The 24544-nt window shown below is 43.7% G+C and overlaps 1 protein-coding gene across 9 annotated transcripts in view; it reads left to right on the forward strand.

Moving 5' to 3' along the window:
• GIGYF2 (GRB10 interacting GYF protein 2) overlaps positions 1–24544 on the forward strand; it is a 124530-nt gene that overhangs the window by 17233 nt on the left and 82753 nt on the right. For all 9 annotated transcript variants that reach the window (XM_014598843.3, XM_014598847.3, XM_014598851.3 and 6 more), the window contains exons 2-4: positions 12326–12409; positions 14848–14977; positions 19923–20018. In XM_014598843.3, coding sequence (XP_014454329.1) covers positions 12369–12409; positions 14848–14977; positions 19923–20018 — 267 coding nt within the window. In that variant the 5' untranslated portion in view covers positions 12326–12368. The remainder of the gene's footprint in view (positions 1–12325; positions 12410–14847; positions 14978–19922; positions 20019–24544) is intronic.

The following is a 24544-nucleotide window of genomic DNA, read 5'->3' on the forward strand; positions in this document are numbered from 1 at the left end:
TGTAGGTATGCTGCTGGTTCTTCCTCCCCAGGTGCAGTACCTTGCACTTGTCAGTATTGAAACCCATCCTATTCTCATCTGCCCACCCCTGTAACCTGTCCAGATCTAGTTGTAGCCTGTCCCTCCCTTCTAACATGCCCACTTCTCCCCACATCTTGATGTCATCCGCAAACTTGAACAAGGTGCTTTTCACCCCCTCGTCCAAGTCACTGATGAAGATGTTGAACAGTGCGGGCCCGAGGACCAAGCCCTGCGGAACCCCACTGTCCACATCCCTCCAGGTCGAAAAAGACCCATCCACCACCACTCTCTGGGTGCGGACCCCCCAGCCAGTTTGCCACCCATCTGACTGTGTAGGCATCAACAGCACAGTCACCTAATTTTTTGATGAGAATGGGGTGAGAGACAGTGTCGAAGGCCTTCCTAAAGTCCAGAAAGACTATGTCCACCGCGACACCTATGTCCAAGGATTTTGTGACCTAGGCATAGAAGGCAACCAGGTTGCTCTGACAGGACCTGCCTCTAATGGACCCATGTTGGTTGCCTCTAAGCATAATCTCCCCTGCTGGCCCCTCACAGGTGTGTTTTTTGGATAATTTTCTCAAAGAGCTTCCCCAAGACTAACGGGCCTATAGTTTCCTGAGTCTTCCTTCCTCCCTTTTCTGAGGAGGACCCAAGAAACTATAGGCCTGTTAGTCTTACCTCTTGGCTTCTATAACTCTACCCTCTCTTGAATCTCCTCTTAATTCATTGACCACGCAGTGCATTCTTTGGAGGATTCTTCTTATTCCTCTTCCAGGTTTTATGTGGAATCCCAAAGGAATCTGGTCTTGGCCTCATTTCATTGTCCCTCAATCCTTTCCCTGGATCCCTGAATCTATTAAAAATAAAAAAATGTAAGTACCATTTCTATATAGGCAACTCTCAAATCAGCATCTTTATTGTAGGCAGGCCTATTTTAGTCCAAACTAAAATTGTGGCCTGCCTCTGACACATTATCTTTGTCTAGCCAGTAGTTTTTAATAGGTGCATACCAATAAAGATTTTCTTGGCCAATACTGATATTTGCCGATGCTGGTCTGATAATTGATTATTTAGTAATAGTGTAAGGCATTTTAAATTTCTGACATAAACCTACTCGCAGCCCTGCTCCCTGCGCAGCCTGTGCTGCTGTCCCAGGTGAGCAGGGCAGACCCTTGCACAGACAGCAGAGCCAGGCATATTTGGAGCCCCAGAGCAGGCTGCTGCCTCGGTGCCTGTGGGCCCTGCTCAGCTAAGCTCCTGTGGCTATTAGGGAGAAGCTGCTTTCACAAAGATGCCTAGAGCAACGGAGTATGCACCTTACCCAACCTGCGTGCAGCCCAATGTCTCCACAGCAGCACCAGCGCTCAGACCTCTGCTGCATGTGTGGTGTTGCCATGGCGGCGGCAGCAGCAGGAGCCAGTAATGGTCCTTTTGTTGCTGAGCATGGTGCCCTGCGATCACTCTCTGGGGCCTCCTCCCACTGCTCGCTGGGACTTGTAGTCTGCTGCTGGCTCGGGCCAGTGGTGGAGCATGGGGAACAGACTGCTCTTGTTGGGCTGCTCTGGGCACGCAGCCGTAATTGTCAGCTACAGCGACCGAAAAAAGCCAAAAGCCAATAATGTAATTTCTCTTTTTATTGGTGCTGATCTGATAGCCAGCCCATATATTGCTGTACCCCTAGTTTTTAAACCAACTTCTGTTTTCTTAGTCCCCGAGGTAAGACTATCTTCATGCTTTCATATAGCGTTATGAATCACTTGATATGGAGCCATTCAGTGACCAACTTACCACAGACCTGACCCACACACCCACACACACACACGAGAGGAAGGACACCTCCTGGACCGCATCCAAGGGCTGCTGTCTCACTGTGGACCTATACATAAACTGTTCCACATCCCTCTACCCTGACATTGCCAGCCTCCCTCCCCCACCCCCCAAAAAAAATCCCAAACAAAAAACAAACCAACCAACCCCAAAAAAACAAAAAACAGTGCTTGCATTACAACCTAAGTCCTATGTATAACAGAGTTGAAAGACAATTATCATACAACAGTCTTGTCATGGACAAAATAGCATATATACAGGAAGCAGGAAGACAAATCTCCAACACAGTTTTACAAACTCCTGACCCAAGGCCCCATGGAACAATACCAGGGGAAACTATGCAACATCTTGAAGATGCTCCCTTTGGACATTCAAGGGAGGATTGATGTATCCATGCCCCAGGAACACAGGACACATCACTGTCTGTAGCATTAGTACCATTGCAGAGGGAGTTTTTGGCTATGTGATTCTGTTATGTTCCTGAGCTGCCAGCCATTTGAAGGACACCACAGGTTTCTTTAAGAAACTAGGCTCCTTTGACAAGCTTCTAGCAGACACGATGTTAGCTACCATGTATGACACGTCTTTGTATGCCAGCATCCTCTGTAAAGGTGGATTACAAGCCATAGGGATCCACATCCCTGATGATGGTACTGCTGCTGTTTTCATCAGTCTCCCACTTTGTCCTCCCATGCAACCATTTCTGATTTGGATACTCGCTACACCTACAAATGAATAGCGCTGCTATGGGCACATGCATGGCCCCCCAATATACTAATATAATTTGACAGATCTTCAAGTTTGCTTCCTCAGTAGCTGCCTTCTCATCCCCTTGGTAGTCCTGAGGTACATCGATGACATCATCGTGTGGACATATGGGAAGAAATCTCTAGGCAAATTCTACCAGTACTGTAACAGTTTCTGCCCCACCATCAGACTGACTCTTGAATACTCCATACAGCAAATTCACATCTTAACAGCACTGTGGAGTTTTATAATGGCCACTTGACACTACATTGTGTTGGAAGCCAACTGACCGATGCAGCTACTTCCACACCACCAGCCTTCATGCTAAATATCACTGAATCCATCTCCTACAGCCAAGCTCTGTTACAATTGTATCTGCTCTGGTCCCACTGACCAGAATACACACCTTGGGGATCTGGAACAGGGCTTCCTATATTTACAGTGCACTCCCAAAGCTAGCCACTCAACTCAGCCAGACTCTGACCTTTTTCTCGGACCTGCTGCAGTACCAACCCTGTGACAAGGACAACAGAATCCCTCTGATCATCATCTACATCTGCCAGCTTGAGCACCTTGGACACATCATTAATGACCCCCAAGCCCCTCCTGGAATTTTACAACTATATCAAGGTAGCCATGGGGAACAAACCTGTCCTGGCTTATAGGCAGCCCCCCAACCTCATACAGTGTCTTTCCAGCAACAGACAGCTTAACTTGAATTCTCATCAAGACATAGGCCTTGCTACAGACCCACATGCTAGATGTGCCTCCTCTTCAATGCTGACCATATAATCACTGGACCAAACCACACAAAATGTAATGCCCAGCGTTCTTTTATCTCTTCCTTTATTAATGTCATATATGTTACCAGCTGCTTACAGTGCCCCTCTGCTGTCTACACTGGTCAGATGGGAAAAACCCTGTGTAAAAGACCTGGCACTGATTTGACAAAATTCCAGAAATGTACAAAAGCTCATGGCAGAACACTAACCTCCCTAAACATTTCATTGTTGACCTCAAAATAGCTGTCCTTCAAAAAATATAAAAACAACCACCTTCAAAAACCAACTTGACCATGAACTTGTAGAACAAGAAATCATAGATTGGATTTTGTTAAACATGGGTTTTTATACACCATTACCTAAACTAGCTTTTAGCTGTTTGTCTTTGTCCCTCAGTGTGTTAACTGTCTCGTATTGAGCTTTCCAGCCCACCTTTTGCATCTCTCAGTGGTTCCCATTCTCCCTTTGTTCTTTTCCTTTGCATCTACATGCCTCTTTATTTTTAAAACCTTTCATTCTGCAAGTCTGTTCATACCATCTGAAGCAGTAGGCTTTTGTTTATGAAAGGTCATGCTTCTGAACCAATTTACTGTCTAAAGTGTTATCCCTACTGTGTTTTCTGCATGACTTCAGATTGACACAGCTAACCATCTCTCTAGACCATTAGTCACCAACCAGTGGATCTCGATCCACTGGTAGATCTTGGAGCCTTTTGCAGGAGATCTTGGAGCCTCTTGGAGTCAATCCAAGGCTGGGGTGGGGGGCTGAGTGCCTGCATGTGCCCCAGCCCAGTGGGTCAGTCCATAGGGGAGGGAAGGGGCAGGGGCTAGATCGAGGCCCCCACGGTGAGGGATAGCGCTACAGAAGCAGGAGCAGGGATAAGTTGAGTGGGGCCCTGGCAAGGTGGGACTTACCTGCTGGGAAGGTGTGCCCCCAAATTATTTTTTCTCCCTCTGCCTCCCTCCCCTTCCCTCCCCACAGACTTACCTGCTGCGGGGGGGTTGGCGGTGGCGCACGGTAGACCTTGGATTGCTTTTAAATGCCAATGGTGATCTGCTTAAAAAGGTTGGAGACCACTAGTCTAGGCTTAAAGGTGAATACTTTGTACCAGGGGAGCTCAGCATTCGGCCTGCAAATCAAATCTGCCCTGTGGAACCATGACACCCAAACCACAAGGCTCCATGTGGGTTGGAAAATTTGGGGGTGGGGGAGCAGTGGCAATGAATACTGCCACCCCTTTCCCCACTGCTAAATTCTGAAGCCTTGTGTTCGGTTTGGAGCCAGGCCATGCCCCATTCCCTCTGCGGGGCCAGCTTGGGGCTGGGCCACATTCTTCTGCCCTCCCCCTGCCCCCTGTGGCAGGATCAGGGCTGAGTCATACCCTTTCCCCCTCCCCCTGCTGCACCAGGCTGCAGCTGGGCCAAATTCCCTTCCTTCCCAAATAGATGGATTGGGGCTGGGCTGCCCCGATTGCCCTCTGCATGGCCAGATAGAGCCCCACTGCACCCCTTCTGGGTATTGGATCATGACCACTGGACAGATCTGGCCTGTGGATGGACTGGGCACCATCCAGCCAGCCCACCAGGTTAAAATGTTGAACACCACTGCTTTATGCCTTTTGAAACTAGAATTTTGTGGTTTCTGACATTAAAGGGCATATCAAACACAATCTCTGCTTCTGAGCAGAAGCATAGATGTAACAAATGGGAATTTCACTAGTTGTAGCTGTGGACTGTTCTTCATGAGCGTTGCTTGCGCTCTGGGACCTGAACAGGACAGATGAGATGGGTCTGTGTCTTGGTGAGGTCTGTGTTATTGCAACCCTTTGTTCTGGTTGGCCTCTGTGTTTGTGTTCTGCATGGTTAATCCTTCACTATTAGTAAGGGGATGGAGTTCAACTGCCTGCTTGTTTATATGCCATGCAGATGAACAAGGCAAACAAACATACAGGAGTTTCAGTTTGGAGTGGGAACATGCGTTCATCTTTATAGGAATGTAATTGCATCAGGTAGCAATTTTGAAGGACAAGAGAACAACTGCTGTTCCTAGTGTGTGTTATGTAGAGGAGCAGAGTAAGATCATCTCTGTTACGTTTCCTGTGGAAGATGGGACAGTTTGTGTTCATGAAATGCACAATGGTGGCCAAACTAGAGGGCAAGGTAGGTGGTTTGGATGTGCAAGTTTCAGGATTTTAGTGGCTGAGAAGGTAGATGTCTAGGACAATGAAATCTGTAAATTATTGTTGCAGAAGGTAGAAGTATCTGTGATAAGGGAACCAGAGGGAATAGGCAGAAAAGTTGTGATGGGGGTGTTGAACTGGGACTCTTGTAGCCTGATCTCTGAAGTATAAAGTCACTATCATACTTGGTGAACTAAATACGAATCTATATTTGGAAAAATGGAACAATGTTAAAGGGAATATACCTGAGAGAAGACCTTGCAGTATAAACAGGCAAATACCAAATGGCCCTTCAGCAATCTTAAGAAGTCAGGTAGGCATCAGTGATTCCATAGTCAGAACAGGAGACAGAATTTGTCAAGGAACTCAGTCAGCATACTGATGGGTAGTCTTTGTAGAATGGAAATGCACGATGTAGTTGCAAGATTGAATAGAGTTATGAAGTTGTGTTGCAAGTCTCCATTGGTGGTCTTAAAGGTTTGGAAACGAGGCAGTATCACATGGAACTGTACAGTGCTATACAGTCTAGAAAGGTATGAAAGGGCTTATTTCCATCAGGGGTCATCAACTTTTAGGAGTGGTGGGCTGAAATAATGCCACTTGCTCCATGGTAGGCTAGTGCTTCTTACCTCACTGCTTCAGCTAATGAAAATTCCCCATCCCCACTACCAGTGGTGTGACCTATGAAACCTGGATAGAATTGCTTCCTGCTCTGTAGGTTTTCAGCCCCTGTTGTGCATTATAAGTTTTCTGCTGATTTTGCTAGCAAAGGTTTGCTGCCACATAGATATCATCAAACCATCCCTACCCACGTGGCTGTTTATAGCTCTGTACAGCCCCACTGCAGCAACTGTGCTGGCAGGAGCCGTGACTGCCAGTAGAAAGTGGGGACATGTCAACGTGTACTTTCTGGTAGCTTCTCTGTAGTGGCAGAAGTCTTCTGTCACTTGCAGAGTAGGTGCTGCTCTGCCAGCAGAAAAAAAGGTGCTGTTACCATGTGAGACCCCTGAGTATGTGTGTGTGCTCCCACGGTTGCCAGCAGAATCCGAGCTCTGCGCGCTAAACTGGATCATAGACACGGCCGAACAACACTGCAAGGCAGGACTGCTAAGGAGACAAACATTGCACAGCTTCAAGCTCAGTGTTTTGTGAATAGATTACATCAGTGAGACACAGAATGGGATGAGAGTTTTTGTGTTTGCTGTTTTTTTTCTTGCTTGTATACTAATGCTAGGCTTTGACATAATAATTGAGAGGAAATGGAAGCTCTCCTTGAGAAGAAATCTGAAATAGCTGGCATTGCTGAAATCTGATGGGATGACATACGTGATTGAAATATTTAGTGGGCTCTAACCTGCTGTTACTTTACAGTGGTGTGGGTGATAGTTTGGGTTATTACTCTTCTAGACAGTTACCGGTTTCAGAATGATCGGTAATTTAAAACCAGAATTCTGAATGCCTGTGGACCCATGTGCTAACTGAATCCAATGAGAATACATTGAGCATCTGTCTGTAATGTATGGGGAATAGTTGGAAATTTTTGTAGATTTTGGGCAGGCAGGTTCTTGAGGAGACTGGGGTTGTATGGGAGTAGGTAGAAAGGCGTGTAAGCATGGAGGATGTCAATACAGCATGTGCACTTAGGAAATTTTGTCAAAGGACTGGGATTAGAGTGACTGGGCCTTGATGGCTTGGGGGATGCCAAAAAGGTTTTTACGGTCTTGAGGGAGAGAGTGACAGATGTGGGGGAGCTAGAAAGGGAACTGGTTAGCAGAGTATGGAAAGGGGTGGTAGGGAGGGAGTGGAGGGAGGAACTTGAGTTAATATGGAAGGTGGTAAGGAAAATTTTGCCAGTGAGAGAGGTACAGCATCGATATGGTTTGGTAAGGTCTCCTAAGTGTCCCTGGGAGCTCTGCAGCCAAGATAAATCGGTCTTCCATGTTTTATGGGAGTGCTTTTGTGCCCAAAGGGCATGTGGGAAACTGGAATTGGTTGTGAAAAGGACAGGAGGGGTACAGGGGTGTCCTTTGGGACCCGTGTTGTGTGGTTTAACTGAGGGTACTGATGGGACATGGGAAGTCAGGGCTTTGATAGCGTGTATTAAAATAGCGCTATGAAAAGTCCATTGCCTGTTAGTCAGCAAGGAGCTCTGCTTTTCACCAACAGAGTGCTTACAATTGGGGTTACATGAATTAAAATAATATAGGGAGAAAAAGGGGAAGGGATAAGGGGAAAGGAATGGATTGAAGACATTTGTTTCAACCTAGAGTGGGTATAAGATAACTGGGGGCAAAGTACAAGCAAGTGAAAAGACAGTGAGTGTATGTGCTATCCCTTTATGGCTTGCGAAGAAGACTGTGTGGTTTTTATTGCTACTTATATGTTTAAGGAACATCCTTTTGCTGATATAAAACTGTTAAAGTGACAGTTGTTATGTTCAGTTATTGGACATGTGTATTATAATGTTATGCTAGAGTGATTACGTTGTAATTTCAAGTCCTTGTTTGTGTGTATATATGTTTCCCTGTCAGTGAGATAAGTTTTGCTAATGTTTTAAGCGTTAAATTTATGAAGTTTATTTGTAAATTTTTGGTACTTTGATTTAAAAAAAATAAATCTGTAATGTATAGAAAGAAAAATTGTGTTATGAAGGACTTCAGCTTGAGAGAGATGGTGAGAGGTTTTAAGCATTAGTTGTGTCTTAATGTATGATATAGTAGCACAGCCAGCATGAGTGAGAGAGCTCATTTTGGACTTCATTACAAGTGAGAAAGATAACTTAATTATTTACACACAAATGGTCATGACAGTTACATTTTGAGATGGACAAAGAGAAAACCGTTTCAACAAGTAATACATAAATCAGATTAATTGATTTTCCAAAAAAAGAAAAAAAGTCTGCATGAAATTAATTGGAAAAAAATATGAATTCAAATTGGAAGTTCAAGTGCATGTTAATCTGAAATCTACAAATCCCCCCTCCCCCCCATTCAGGGATAAAAGATACTTTTTAGCAAAAATTATCTTCAGTGATGAATGCAAGGCAGCAATTCTCTCACTGAATCATGTACAAGTTGTTCACCACCAACTTCCAGTCCTCTTCCCCCCCCCCCCCCAAATAAATAAAAATAAGACAACCTTTGGTTTGGGAAGACAGAAAAAAGAAAAAATAATCTTTTAACCAAGGCAGTTGCAATGAGGGGGTTTTTTTCATTGAAGACATGCATCCCAGTTGTCAGTTGCTAACTTTGAGGGAAGTGCATCTGGTATATGAATAAATATGGTAGATCTTTTTTTTTTTTATAAAGGCAATATATAACAAGCAGAAAAAGGGGAGATTGCAGCATTTCAAAAATTTGAATTTAGGTTACTAAGAAGAAAGCTAAGAGCATCAGGGAGAAATCCATGACGGTGTTTTGTGAAAAGTGAGGAGTCCTAGGATATTGGGAACAAAAGTGATTCTAGCAATGGGTATAGGTCAAGGGTGGGCAATTAATACATACTCAGCTGGCAGTCCACTTATTGAGTTTTGGTGAGCTGTTGAGGGCCATGTACACATACAACCTTTCAGAAGATATAATTTTAACAAATTATAGATTAAAAAAAAATCGTATACTAAAAATCAAACATCTCCTGTAACATATTTTAATTTTAGTTCTAAAAAATGCTTTTTTGGGTAATGTATATAGAGTTGGTGGTCTTGTGGGCCACGGCATCCAGCATGTATTCCAGGGCTTGCACTGCACGCGGTGACTAGGGTTAGTGCAGAGTGAGGGCTGCATGTGGCACCCTGTTGGACTAGCTCAGCTTGCTGGCACCAGCATGACCCAATCCAGACCAGCCCTGGAGGCAGCGCACAAGGCTGGTCTGGTGGGGTGCTGCATGCAGTCTGCTGCCTGTGCTGGGGGCAGCACCCACAGTGCTAGGTCCAGTCTTCAGTCTGCTTGCAGCAAAAGCCCTAGAGTAGAGCTGGCATGCATTGCCACCAGCACAGGGGATTGGCACTAGGAGAGTGCTGCATGTGGCATTGCACTGTCTCTGGCATGGTCCATTATGATCTTCATGGCCAGATGAGTTTGACACCTCTGGTCTACTGTAATGATTCTCAGCCAGGGTGCCATGGTACCTAGTGGTAACCCTGTTGTGGTTTTTGAGTTCTCTGCAACAGAAAAATTGTATCTGTAGTCAAAATGTGAATGAAAATAGAGCTGGTATTTTGCAAGGCATACCTTGAGTCTTGAGTAACAAGGTTGAAAACCACTGGTCCCAGATCCTTCTACCCCTGTTCGCATTCAGCCTTTTCCCTGCTCCTTTTGCCCTTCTTCTTTCCCCAGCTCCCACTTGTTACTCCTCTGACACCCAGGTTACCCATCAAATTGGTGACATTCTGACATTCAGAAAACAGGAAAAAACACATCCTAGATGCTAGTGCAACCACCATGCTAAATTTTATACTTGTTCCATAAGATGGAGACTGAAACTAATTCTCACTTGAGTTTTGAATTCATCTGGTTTCAGCTTCTAGGCTTTGGTTCAAGTTATACCTTGCCTTGCTAAATTATTTTTTAGTACTCAGTGCTTTTTCTTTGTGAACGTTCTTGCACGTTAATGAAGTTCACTCCAGTCTTTTTGATCAGCTAATTCAGAGGTAGGTCAGATAAGTGGCTTGGGGCTATCCAGCACATGAGGCATCCTCCTGGGTCACTGCGGAACTCCAGCCCAAGCAAGTGTCACATACAGCCCAGCTCATGATTGGCTCAAGTGACTGCCATGTGTGTTTTTTCATTCATTGCTTCTTAATCCCAGGTTGGTTTTGATTCCCTTGGGCACCTAGCTCCCCACAAGCTGCTGGAACAGCGATTCCCAACCTTTTTTGCCCTATGGCACACTTACCTAAATAAAAAAACTCTGTGGCACACTGGATGGGGGGTAAGGGGGTGGCGCACAGCCAGCTGTACACTGAAGGGGAGTGGGGGGAGAGTGGTGAGTGGCCAACCAGACGCCAACGGGGAGAAGTGGCCCGCGGCTAGCCAGACGGCATTTTGGGCTGGAGCCACACTCCCTGTCATTCTGTGTCCACAGCAGCAGCAGGTGGGGTGCATGGCTCCAGCCCAAAATGCTGCGGCATACCTGGACATTTGATGCCTTGAGCTAATCAGATTGCATTTTTAGGCCTCATCTACACTTAGCTGGTTCTTGCAGTGGACAGCAGCTGCCAGGGCCAAATCTCCAGAGTGCATATGCACGTCTTCATCTGCTTCTGGCAGTTTTACATGCATCCACTGCAGCAGTTGTATTGGTGGAATATGAAACGCATATTAGGAAGGCACAGGCTGTTACAGCTAACTGGAGGTGTGGCAGCTTTTTACACATGCCTTCTACTAGTTGCTAGGTAATGGTAGAAGCTTTTGTTTGTTTAGAAGAACTGGAGTGGCTAGCAACAGATGGTGGGTTCTGCTGTTGCAGAAGAGCTTTGGGTGTAAACATACGTAATTTTATTAGCAGAACATTGTGGTGTAGATTAGTTTTTGGTCTCTTGCACACTTTCTCTAGTCCTCAACTGTTTTTGTGCCTCTCCTTCAGAACCCCTTCCATATTTTTCAAAAAGGACACCAGATCTGTATGTAGTATTTCAATATTGATTGCATTAAATACCATAAAGGAAAAAAGTCACCATCTTATTATTCCAACATTATACCATACTTTCTTGCATATAAGCTGCACCTTTCTACCTCAAAACTATCTGGGGCGAATCGGGGTGCACATTATATGCAAAGAAAAGGGCTTCACAAGGGTCTGGACATTTGGCACTGGTGGGGCTGGCGGAGCAATGCCATAATTCATCATTGAGGCTCTGGGAGCCACTACTATTCAATGCTGCCTCTGCTTCCTGAGCATGCCAGGACTCCAGAACCAGTGTGCAGCTCCAGAGCCAATAAGTTTTTATTTAGTGTCTTACTTTAACCAGTAATCCAGATCACCCTGTCTTCATTTACTGCACAAATCTTTACTCATAAACATCAGCAGTGGTTTTTGCCTTTCTTCCAGGTCATTAATGAAAATATTGAATAGCATCAGCCTCATACCAATTCTGGTGAATTCCCCTTTAGTTACAGATTCCTTGCTAATGACTGTTCTTGATGAGTTCATTAGTGCCACAGGATTCTGAAGAGCAGCAGTGAAACTGGCTGAAGTCTTAATGCCAGATTGTGCTGTTTAACAGAGCTTAAAAATGCAGCAGTATTTGTGTGGTCATCTTGCAGACTTAAGAAGGCAGTAAGGAATTTAAATCTCTTAAATAGTTTAGTAGTTGTCTTTAGCAGATGGATTTTAGTGTCTTATATTACAATTTTTAAATTGGAAACCTGAAGTTCTACTAATAAAGCATTATTTTTTCCTGTAGAAGGGTAATAGTGTCTTAAATATTTGCCAGTGTGTTTCATTGTTTTGTATTGCATATTGATCTTGGAAGACAGACTGTTTGTACAAATTTTCACTATTTTTGTCCATGATTCAGTTAGGGATACAAGAAGACAATGTGGTTGGGACTAAGTATCTTGATGCCTAAAGTAATTGTATCTCAGTAAATTAACTTGTGTTATACAGCTCTAGCAGGTTCAGTAGAAGAACCTACTTAATTATTTGCTCCTTCCTCTGGTTGTACCTGGGAAGTCCTGTTGCAATTTATCTTTTTCTGTCAGGAAGAATTTCTGAAGAATGGAATTATTTTAATTGTCTTCATAATATTTCTTTTACTTCCTTTCAGGTTAACACTTTAAAAAAAAAAAAGAGGAATAGAACAGAAAAAAATGGCAGCAGAAACTCAGACACTTAACTTTGGGCCTGAATGGTGAGTCTTTCCTGTTCTGTGGGTGTGTGAAACTTATTTAAAAAATATTAGGAAGAGTTTATTTATCAACATCTGGGCAAGAAGGGGCATTTTGGATGGATTATAACAGTGCTTTGGATGTAGAACCTGTAGGCCATTACTCGTTCAGTTTTAGCTCTGGTCTGTGATTGAAAGTCAAGTGCTCCATGTGAAGGGAGTTTTAATGTCATTTTAATAAGTAATGTGCTGTCCTAGTAAGCACTGCAATAGTTGATACTCTTGTCAGTAATCTTAGCATCCAGAGATTAAAGGAGTGAGAGAACCTATATTAATCTGTAACTGTTGTTCTCTACTGGTGAGGCTTATTTGATGAAGAAACTTCTAGTTTAATTTATTTTGACTTACTCTACACATCAAGTCTTCTGTTTCCACCATAGAAAAATAAAAAATAATGCAAAACACATCTGAAAATGGTCTCCCTCCCCACCTTATGTCTTCAGGCTTCATGTTAGCCCTTTTGAAACCACATCCATTGTTTCCTTTTTGATCTCAGAGGTAGTTATTCAAGATCAAGAGGAACAGATAATTAGAGGATGATTTGTGGACTGAAAAGCACTGTGAGATCTCAAATCTATTTAGCTAGACTTAAGAGAAGATTAACTGACTTGACCTCCATATATAAATACAGGGAAGAGGGTATCTGATACTAATGGGCTGTTTAATCTGGCATAATTATAACTATGTTCAGCAAAGGCAAGAAGCCACAATTAGAAAAAGTCAAACTTGAAATATGGCAAAAAAGTGTTAAGTCTAGGGTATTTAGGCATTGAAACGTGTGACCAAGGGATGCAGCAGATTCTCCACTTCTAAAGTTTTAAATCAAGATTCAGTGTTTTACCAAAGTATGTGTTCTAGTTCAACAAGAATTAATTTACCTCAATGCAGGAATTAGAATTACTTGGAGTTCTGTGTCTGGCATCAGGCATTTCAGATAATGAACTTAAAGCTTTTTGAATCTCAAGTGAGTGCATTATACAACTGTGAACTCATTTTTCAGATGACAAGACTCTTGGTCACGTACAAAGCTGATTTATATTTGGTAAGAGAACCTAAATTCAAAGGTTATGCTGAGCTATCCTATCCCTGGAGCATAGCACTTGAGAATAAATTCTGTCTTACTGACTTTGCAAATGGCACTAAAAATAAAGCCATTGAGTGGTGCCAAACCAAAAAAAAATGCTTAGTAAGTGACCTGCATATTGATGTTCTTATAAGATTTCCTTAACTGTAAGAATGTGCAGAATACCTTTGAGCCTAATTTTAGTTTCTCCTGTGAAGATCTTGCGATAGAATAGTTCTCATTGCTCTCTTTCTGATGTGTGCTGTAGGACAATAGCTCTGAGATCTGTGAATATGTACACTTTTCTATAATCCAGTTGAAAGTCTGAATATTTGCATAGCTGAAAAAATTGGGCTTTTTACTTAAAGTCTGTGTTCTCTTTAGTTTATGACCATGAGCATATACATTACTGTTCTCTGTTAGAAACAAGTGCATAATTTCAGCCCACTATTTTAGTAGGATACTGCCCTTGGTATATAAAGTAGGAGTGGCCAGCCTGTGGCGTAGGCAGCCTCTGTGTGGCATGTAGCAGATCAGAGAGGGGACAGGCAGCAATAGTGGTAGGTATGCAGGAAGCGGAAAACAAAGCAGAAAATCAGGCAGGGAGTCAAAAGCAGAAAGTAGAGCAGTAGATCAGGCAGGGGAAGGGGATTGGGGTGGGACTTGCTCAGAGTGTGGGTCTAACGTGTGGCATACCTCCAGAACGGTTGATCCCCGTTGATCTGAAACATCAAACCTAAAGTGGGAATTTTGCTTGGGAGTGTTTTTGTCTTTTGTGTTGTTTTTGTTGTTGTTAAAAGAGGTTTAAGAAATGAGCTGGCACTGGCTGTATCTCTAAATACAGTTCTCATCTGCAGAAGAGACCCATTTGCAGATGCTAATGGGTGAAAGAATTCAGAAATTACTAAAGATTCATTGAAGCATGAAAATAGTCTGGTAATTGCAGGGGATTTTGTAAAGTGTATAAACTGTTCAGTTAAACTAAAATCTTATCAAAGAAAGTAGAGTTCTAGGAAAGGTAATACGCAAGGAGTAGAAAACCAGTTGTGGAATCATGCCGTCTCCTAGTGCTTGCTGGATGGCTTTGTTTGTAGTGACGCAGCTAAACTTCTTCCTATATTAACAGAGTATTGTTGGTCATGCGGTGCCATAGTGTGGTAAGAAGTTTTTCCTGACAGTTTAATTTTTTAGTTAATCACATCCTTACTGGCATCTGTTTCTAGTTTGGGGATATTGTCATTCATCTGAACTTACCATTTAATGTTTACAGTGATAAGCCAGAACAGATTTAGCCTGAGTCTAGTGTTTTTAATTTTCTCCCTCCTCTGCTTGGTTGTAGGCTGCGAGCTCTGTCTAGTGGCGGAAGTGTAACGTCCCCTCCTCTGTCTCCGGCTTTGCCAAAGTATAAACTTGCAGATTATCGCTATGGAAGAGAAGAAATGTTGGCACTTTTTCTAAAGGATAATAAGGTGAGCAGGGGGGCAAAAGTTTGTCTATACATGCATGAATTTGTCGTTATGGGAAGAGTCTCTAGTATATGCACATCCCATTTAGGGATAAGGTGTTGGGGTTTTTTTGGCAGGGGGGAAGGGGCAGGGTTGGCCATCATTGTCTGTAGGGGTGATATTGCATCCAGCAATTCCATTATATGCTCCCCTCAACTTAAACCATAAAGGTCAGAGCAGACCCACATGTCCTTCAGTTCTTTCTTCTCACCTCTAATGGTGAGACAAAAGTCCATCTGCTATCTTGTAGATCTCCTCTTCTCACAGTTTTAGTTAACCTAGTTTGACTATTTATCTACTCAGGGTTGTTGGTTAGAAATTAAATTGTGCCTGTGTTTACTTGGTTACAAACCATTCTTCAGTGGTACTATGGTGTCTGGTGCTATAGTGTCTGTGTCTTTACAGGCATCTACAGCCTTTATAACTGTTAGGCAAGGGTGTCAAACTCATTAAACCCTGCTGGCTGGATGAGGGTCGCTAGGCTGGGTCAGGACTGTGCACTGGAGCCAGCTCACAGGGTTTGTCTGGCAAGACACTATGTAGTGTATGCTTAGTGCTGGTCTCATGCCACATGGAGTGCATGAGGCAAGTCTGGTCCCATGTGCTGCCTACAGCATGCGCTGGCTTTGCATGTGGCATGGAGAGGGTCCAGAGAAGGGCAACTTGTATGGTCAAGGGCCTGCAGACCAAGCCCTACAAGGAGAGACTAGAGAAACTGGACCTTTTCAGCCTCCGCAAGAGAAGGTTGAGGGGCGACCTTGTGGCTGCCTTTAAGTTCATCACGGGGGCACAGAAGGGAATTGGTGAGTATTTATTCACCAAGGCGCCCCCGGGGGTTACAAGAAACAATGGTCACAAGCTAGCAGAGAGCAGATTTAGATTGGACATTAGGAAGAACTTCTTCACAGTTCGAGTGGCCAAGGTCTGGAACGGGCTCCCAAGGGAGGTGGTGCTCTCCCCTACCCTGGGGGTCTTCAAGAGGAGGTTAGATGAGTATCTAGCTGGGGTCATCTAGACCCAGCACTCCTTCCTGCTTATGCAGGGGGTCGGACTTGATGATCTATTGAGATCCCTTCTGACCCTAACATCTGTGAATCTATGTGGACTGACCCTAGCACTGCCGGTGCTGCATGCAGAGCAGAATCTGTGAGGCACGATCTGTATTCAGCACCTGCAGCAGACTAGCCTTGTGTGCTGGCTCCCAGGCCAGTTTGGATTGGGCCCCAGGCTGTCTATACCAGAGCCAGCATACAGGGCTAGTCTAGTGGAATGCCACATGTAGCAATTATCCTGTGCTGGCCTGCTGCGCCATGTGCAGAGTGAGCCCAGAGTAGGGTCGGTGTGTGCTGCATGCTGCATGCAGGGTCAGTCAGAGACCTGTGGGCTGGATCGTAGGGGTCTATAGTCTGGATCTGACATGTACCTTTGCTATAAGGTGGTATTACATTAGAACCTTTCTTACTCAATTTAGTGCTTTTAGTAATCCCTAACAAGCCTATAATTGGTACCTGAATATTTTAATGATATACTAGAGTCCTGGCCCGCAAATGCATGGCAGGATGTACTATTTTGAGATTGGGGCACCTTACTGGCCAGTGCAGGGGGAGCCTGGGCTCATGATCCTGGGCTTCCCCTGCACCAGCAAGTTAAAAGCCAGGTGCCCACAATCAGCGGATTGTCAGCTGGGGCCTTGGACCACACCTAGGTCTGGAACTGGCCTTAGTCTGGTCTCTTGCCCCAGCCAGCAATCGGCTAACTGTCAAAACTCCAGCTGAGGGGCATTCACAGTTTTACAATTCCCAGCACCCAGAGACCCTGGAATTGGGTTGCAGCAGCCTGATCATGTGGACCCTGTGCATCAGGATGAGTACAAACAGAGTGCTGCCCGGCTGGACAGCACACATGGTTTTTACTGGTCTCGGCATACAGGGACCCTAGGATTGAGCTGGACAGCACATGTGATTTAAAAAAAAAAAAAAAAAATCCTGGCACGTGGGGACCGTGTGGTTTTTAAACATCTGGGGTATACTGAACCCGAGATCAAAAAGATGCTCTGCAATGTTAAGCTAACCTCCTCCCTGCATCTGCTTCTGGGGATTTGGTGGGGGAAGGGGGACATCTCAGGTCCAGGGACTGATTCTGCCCCTAGCCTAGTTGGGTAGGGGAGAACTGTGTTCCAGACTCTGAGGTTGCCCCATGCTGGATCCTGACACTTAGCTGAGAGTCAGGATCTGTCACATAAGCAGTCCTAACTGGCTACATGTTCAGTGTACGCCCTGATACAAACAAGCCACAAAGTTCTTGCACATTATATGAAGAATAACTTTGTGGTTTGTTTACTTTATCATCAAGCTTTACATTGATGTGAACTTGTGGCTGGGTTACTATTTAAAGGGCATTTAACTTGTTAACCACACCTTAAATGTAATGTATGTCAGGTGCCTTGGAGAGAGAGATCCTCATGTCTTCATATACCAGCATATCCTTGTGGCATGAAAACTAAATCTTATTGCCTTCAAGCTGCAGACTCTTTCTAGATTTCACTCATCAAAATCTCCTTCTCATATGGGGTGTACTTGAGCATTACAAGCACCTCAGCAGGCTCAGGCTTATACCTTGTAGGATGAAGGTCAGAGTGAGGAGGATCAGGAAGAATATGTAGATCCTACAGTGCTGATACTGATCCAATCATCCTCTCTGAATGAGGCTTTTAACCTTGTCCTATCATCCAGTAACATCTTTCATAGTTTATTAAAGTGCATGACCGATCCAGTGGACATTTCTTTGGAAGTGTCCAAGGGAGGTTGCATGAATTGACACCTTGTGTCTCAGACCAGGTAGGTTTAGCTGTATTAATGAATGAGAAAATTCTAGATCCCTCTGTGGACCTCTGTGGCAAGTGCCAGCCTCCATTCTGGTGACTTATGCAAGATATGACTGTCCTTGCCATGTCCATCCTGAAAAGTGCGAATATTTTTACACATGCAGTTCAGGAGAAGATGGAATAGTCCGTCTCTTTCTTAACAAAAAGGACTTAGAGAGATTAAAATTTTGAGGAAGTTTCACTCTTCTGCCAGCGTCATGTTTCCATAATAAATTGCCACACTTTTGTAGGGGAAGAAGATTTTTTTTGAGTAGATAAACTGCTTTTGGATGCCAGTAAGAGAATGGACATCAATGTCTCAGAAGTTTGTTTGCCAAGCTATTGTTACAGACAGCTTGGAATGCTTCAAATATGGCTTCAAGTACTATGACTTCTTCTGTCACATGGATATCTTGATAGCTACCATCTTCAGTTACAGTAGAAGTTAATAAGCAAAGGTACGCTGTTTGAAGATCCTTTTGAATTCAAAGGTAAATGAAGTGTTATGGTCTTTGAATTATTCCACAGTGTTTCTTTGGCTGCTGCGCTGTTGCAGTCCAGATCAGAGAAGGCAGGACAGACTTCCAAGCTCATTCAGGCGAAGAATTTCACATTTGATTCAGCAGATTGCTGCTGCTCCCAAAAAGATGCCAACGTTCAGCTCTTTTTGACTGTCATGTGTGGTACCTGGTTCCAAGTGGCAAGTTTGCTCGAACTCTTAAACTGTGCTTTGGCCTCCTTTGGCAAACCTCTGCTTTTTCTTTTTGGGAGGTATGCGCTGGATTTACAGTCTAGTTCTGTCTGCACTCATGTACCACATGCCCCAAAGGGAGATGCACCTTGTTTTGTGAAGGCAGAATGAAGGAAAAAAGACTTTTCCTTTGAACCAAAACAGTTCAGAAGCAATTTCATTAAGACATGCACCTTAATTTTCCATGTGTGGGGGAGAAGATTCTGGTATGTTAATAAATAAGGTATTTGTGCTTTAGAAGACAAGGTTTAGGTCAGCTTCATAGTCCTCACCGACTCCTGATTCTAAAGCCAGTCACTCTTCAGTAACCTTTCTTATAAGACATTGAGGGAAGAGGTACTCGCCTTTTACAAATCCAAAGTCAGTGAGTTGTCTCCTACGTTCAGGGGTTAGGAGGTTTAACTCCTAAAAACATAATATCTCGTTCTAAACTCAAGGTGCCTCACCAAATATATCCATTGCTTACTGTTCAAAATAGTGGCTCTAGTGTCCATAGTATCTTTCACAGAGCCTCAGTGTTGGCTTGCAGCCCTCTAACACCTGGGTGCATGCTTCTATATATCTATCCAGCTAGCACATACAAGCTACCTTTTTTCAGTAGGAAGTGTAATAAAAGTGCAGTGTTTAGACTTTCCACATCACAAAGCGTGTTTACCAAGTGTCTAGTGGTCTTGGCTGCTTGTCTAAGATAGCAGCAGCTCCACAGTCATCCAGACCTCTCTACTGAACTGACTCAAAGTAGTTTCCTTCAGCAGGTAATCAGCTCAAAAAGAAAATCTTCAAATCTTTTATCTTGAAAGTTGTGAAGTAAACTGTGAAAAGCCCACTTGTACTGCAACTTGGATAGCAGAGTGCATAGGAGTCGTCCTGGACTGAAAGGAGAGAGAACCAACCTCCCTTTCTCAGGTTCTGCACTATGGAGTATCCCTTCTCAAAACTGAGTCCTTGTCAAATGTCAGACACCAGTTATGTTTTCAGTGAACACTGCCAGTTAACAATATCAGATATTGTGCAAATGAGGTATAAGTACACCTGCCATTGAATCCACATGGACAAAACATCTAAATACTAAATGTTTACAGTAAAATGACCATTCTTGCTTGATTATGAATATGGTAATGATAGTTTCCCAGATACTTAGAGAAAAATTGGAAGGTAGATATTTAAAAGTGAAAATCATTTACTTATTTGTGGAGATCAGAATTTGCATAATGGCATCCCTGGAATGTGTTTAACTGGAATGCATTATTTCATTTGTAGCATAGCTCTTAACAGGTTGTTTTTCTTTCCTACAGATACCTTCAGATCTACTGGATAAGGAGTTTCTGCCTATTTTACAGGAGGAGCCCCTGCCACCACTGGCACTTGTACCATTTACAGAAGAAGAACAGGTTTGTATCTGTAAAGATGTAAAAAGTGAGCTGTTATGATGAACTCGTATACCTATGACCAGTCTGTGACTAGAGTTACAACATTGGTAGCAGATAATAGGTTATATTTACCTCTCAAAACAGAAAGTTGTTATAAGCTTAGATTCAATACTTGGAGGCTTCAGCAGTGAAATTCTGAAAGAGCCCTGGGTGAGAACAAAATCCAAGGTTTCAATTATTCCAGCCAGTTGTTGTTACCCTCCCTGTCTTTGGCCAAAAGAATATTTAGTTAATCAATGCAAGGTAGAATAGTTTCAGGAGGGGAATTGTGCCCCATCCCTGAATGCCCTGCATGAGTGTAGCATTCACCCAGGAGGTGGGAGATGCAGGTTTACATTGCTTCATATAGAGGTTGGGACTAAACCTCAGCTGTCTGTGTATATCTTGAGTGAATACTCTAATCACTGAGCTGTGACCTCCAGCCATGCTTTTGTGGGGTCTAATTCTTAAGCACATTCTGAGCACTTCAACTAGAGTGCACCCTACACATAAGGTGGTGGTGGAGAAACGTCTTATAATTTTAGACTGGATTAAGGGTTCTTTGTACAGCATTCTGCTTACCTGTTATTAACAAGCGTCTTCCAGATGATTTGGTAAATCCAAAATCACCAGAAACTTGCAGAAATTGGCACCCAGTCTTTTGAGTGCACAATTTTCAGATCAGTAGAATAAATGCAAAGATTCGAATGCTAGCATAGCTTATTGTTGACAGCATTCACTACTAAAATGCTCCCCATCTTGATATTATTGCCGCCTCAGCTCATTTGCCTGCTAAAACAAAAAATTAGGCTGTTCCTTTTCCTACTTCTTGATAACATCTTATTCCAATTTTTCCATCTAGGGCAGTCTTTCATAGCAGTTTATCAAAAAGTTTGCTAAACAGATCTGGAGGATCCAGATCAATTTAAAAATCTTTAGCATCTTAAGTAATTTGTTTTCAGGGATACTGTTCATGAGAGGCTCCTTGCTGCAGGGGTGTCAAACGAATGCCCCTGAGCCATTTTGCAGGCTGGACTGACACAGACCCCAGTAGAGAGGCTGTGGCTGCAAGTAGCACCAAGGGGTCAGTCTGAAGTGCCAAATGCAGCCTGCATCCCACTTTCCTGGTGCTGTGTGCAGCACCAGGTGCAGCCTGCTTGTTGTGGCCCCAGATGCTGGTGCTTCCTGAACACAGCTTCTGGTGCTGGATTGGGTATATGTGTTTCATATGACACCGTGCCAATCAACCTTGCATGCTGGTTCTGGGTCCAGCAGGATGCTGCATGGAGCATGCTCCCTGTGCTGGCTGCCTGTTCTCTGTGCAGCATATGCCAGCTGTGGTGCTTGCTGTGCTTACAGCTCCTGGAGTGGATGTGGAGCATGCACTGGCTGCAGCACATGGGCTGGATCTGGTGCTGCACATGGCACAGGCTGCATGTGGTGGCTCAGACTGACCCCCCTCTGCTACCTGCAGTATACCCAGCACAGGGTCCAACCCCCACGTTACGTGCAGTACATGGGGCCAGGGCCAGCCATAGGGTCTGTCCAGTGATCCGTGGGCTGGATCAAACTGCTTCATGGGCTGGATCCAGCCTGTGAGTTTGATACTCTGGCCTCACGCATAGCTCGCCTATTAAAGATAAGAGCTATATGGTTAGTGCCAGAGCCCTGTGGGGGTTCCCTGGTTGAAAGTGAGTTGTGTTGCATACTTGCTTTGTTTCTTCTCTCAAGTATGAGCTGTTTGGTGATGGTCTCTTCCTAGTCATGTCTTTGGTGCGATGGGTGCCATTTTTACCTCCAATTTGGTAGCCAATATGATGCATCCAAAATAAAAATGTCAGATGTAGTCAGCTCAGCCATTAAGGGAGCAAGAGTTTTAGCTCTCCTACTTCCTAAGCGGGTTCTGCAAATTTAAGAAGAAGTTGTAGCTTTTCGTTTGTTTGTTTCTTTTGGGGTTTGTTTGGTTTTTGTTTTTTAGGAGACCCAATTCAAAGTAAGGATGCTCTGTGCCAGGGTTGGGTAATTATTTGGGCTGGAGGGCCCTTTACTGAGTTTTGGTGAGCTGTTGAGGACTGTGCAAATAAAATTAATGGTGTTTAACAGCTATACTTAAAAATTGTTATGGTATGTATAATATAAACTTTATACTATAAACGCCATAACCAGTTTTCCACACAACATCATTATATTTCCACGCACAATTCCAGAAATAAGGTCCCAGTTTTCCACATACAAACTCTCATTTCCACATGTTTCCAGAAGAAGTTTCCAAATTACCACACAATTTCCCAAATATTTTCGTAAACATTTCCACAAAACAGTTCCCAAATTAACACAGATAACCAGGTTGCCACAATCTGTCACATTTCTCTCTCAAGCAGAATAGTCCTTCCTGTCTCAAACAAGCATCAAGTCATGGATGAACTTGACTATAAGAGGCCACAGAGACACAGACATCTTTATGATGAATCAAACTTGACTCCTGGCAGAATTGGTTGTTAAATGCACCCTGGGGAATTATGCAATTATGTGCCTGCATAATTTTGTGCATAAAAATTATGACCACCCATAATCATATAATATTGCATAATTTCCCAGGCTGTAGCTGGTGAGTGGGGAGGGAAGCTCCTGCCTGCAGGATGTGGAGTTTGGGTGTGGGGTTTATGGGTGGGTGTGGTCCCCCAGCCGTGTGCACCCCTTCCCCCATGATGCACAGCCCCCACTGCCAGTGGCAGCAGCTGCAGGCAGTGGCCCCTCAGGGCACTCACGGCTGTGACAGGCAGAGCCCCCAGTAGCACCTGGCTCTGGCTGAGTCCTGGGGCCTGCATGGGGCTGGGTTAGCTGGCCCGCTGGTGCGTGCCTTCAAACCAAACCGGATTGGCTCTGTGCTAGTACATGGGACTTGCAGCCTTGCAGGTGGGAGCTGCGTGCCATTGGTCCGGCTCCATGCTTCTGCATGCAGCTCTCCGCTAGAGTGCTGCAAGCCCCATGTTGGGGCATGGAGCCAGCCTGATGGTGTTGCTCCTGCCTGCGGTGCTGGCCTGAAGGTGCGCACCAGTGGGCTGGGCCAGGCTAGCTCTGTGCTGCCATGTGTAGCCCCTGGGCCCCCCATGGAGCAGCGTACTGCCAGGGGGCTCTGCCTGCTGTAGCCGTGAACACCCGAAGGGCCTGTTGCTGCTGCTGCTGGTGGGGGCAGTGCATGAGGGGAGGTGAGGGGGGAGACACGTGTGGTGGGGGGGCCTGTACCTATCCACAACCCCCCACACACACACATACCTGTCCACAAACTCCCACCCCACACAATATACAAGAGTAAGACTTTATTTTGATCTGTTATGCAATCACTTCTATATACAATATGCAAACGCACAAAAATCAGGACAAAAATATTTTTTGAAATACAATTAAAATATGTATAGTAGATGTTTGATTTTTAGTATATGATTTGGTTGTTACGTAAATGCTGTAACAAACACAGCTGATGCAGAGTGGAGCAACTCACTGTACAAGCTTGTCCTTTCCAATCACAGGTGTTCTCTTTTGGAAGAAAAACTGAAAGAGTGGTCTTCCTTTATTCAACCTTGGAACTTAAATATATTTGTTAACTCAGTCTTTTTTTGTTTCAGTATTATTGATGCTTTATTTTATTATTATTATTACTTTATTGATTTATTTGACTTATTTTGTTGGTACTTTGACAAGTATTGTATTGTGTGAAGAACCCAATATAACTGTACAATAATTGTGTTAACGTACACAAGGACTCTTAGCACTCCTTTGTTTAATTGATTTTGCTTTCAGCTTGGACTTTGAAAAGAAATGAGCATCTAATTTTACTGAAGAAGAGAAAAGAGTAATTTTGCTGAAAATTAGAAAACCTAATCTCAGTATAACAAGTCCTAATGGTTTTTATTTTGTTTTAAAAATCATACTTCCTGGGTCACATTTTTATTTTTTGTTCATAGAATGGTAAAGCGCTAAAGATTTAGTGATAAAATGTGGGTATTTGATTTTTTTTTTTCTTTTCTGCACACAATTTAGAATTTTTCTGTACATAATTTGCTGGGGTGTATTTAAATCAGACTCAGAGATGAACTAAAATGATTGTGTAAAGCAAGTAAAGGGTTCTGTACAGACCTGTTTAATTTGATGTTTTGGAGGAGGAGTCCTACCTCTTTCATGTATTATATCACTGTGCATTACCAATGCTTAAGTATTTATTTGAGGAGAAAATGAAAAATACTTGTTTGACTTAGTTTTACTTATTGCTGCCTTTTGCCTTAATCATGATCATACAGTAACACCAAAGCCTCCAACCAAGATTTCAGCTCCATTATATCAGTGGAGGTTACAAATACAGAAAGATTACTTGTATTCCAAAGTGATTTCAGTTTAAATAGTGAACATAGAGAAATGGTTGAAGAAATGATTTGTGACTCGTAATTTGTCTGTATATAATTTTTCCATCTGCAAAATATATGATCTGTGAAGTAAGAGTGCAAGTGTCA

This window comes from Alligator mississippiensis, chromosome 7 (genome assembly GCF_030867095.1).
Source record: "Alligator mississippiensis isolate rAllMis1 chromosome 7, rAllMis1, whole genome shotgun sequence".
In the NCBI taxonomy this organism is placed as follows: domain Eukaryota; kingdom Metazoa; phylum Chordata; order Crocodylia; family Alligatoridae; genus Alligator; species Alligator mississippiensis.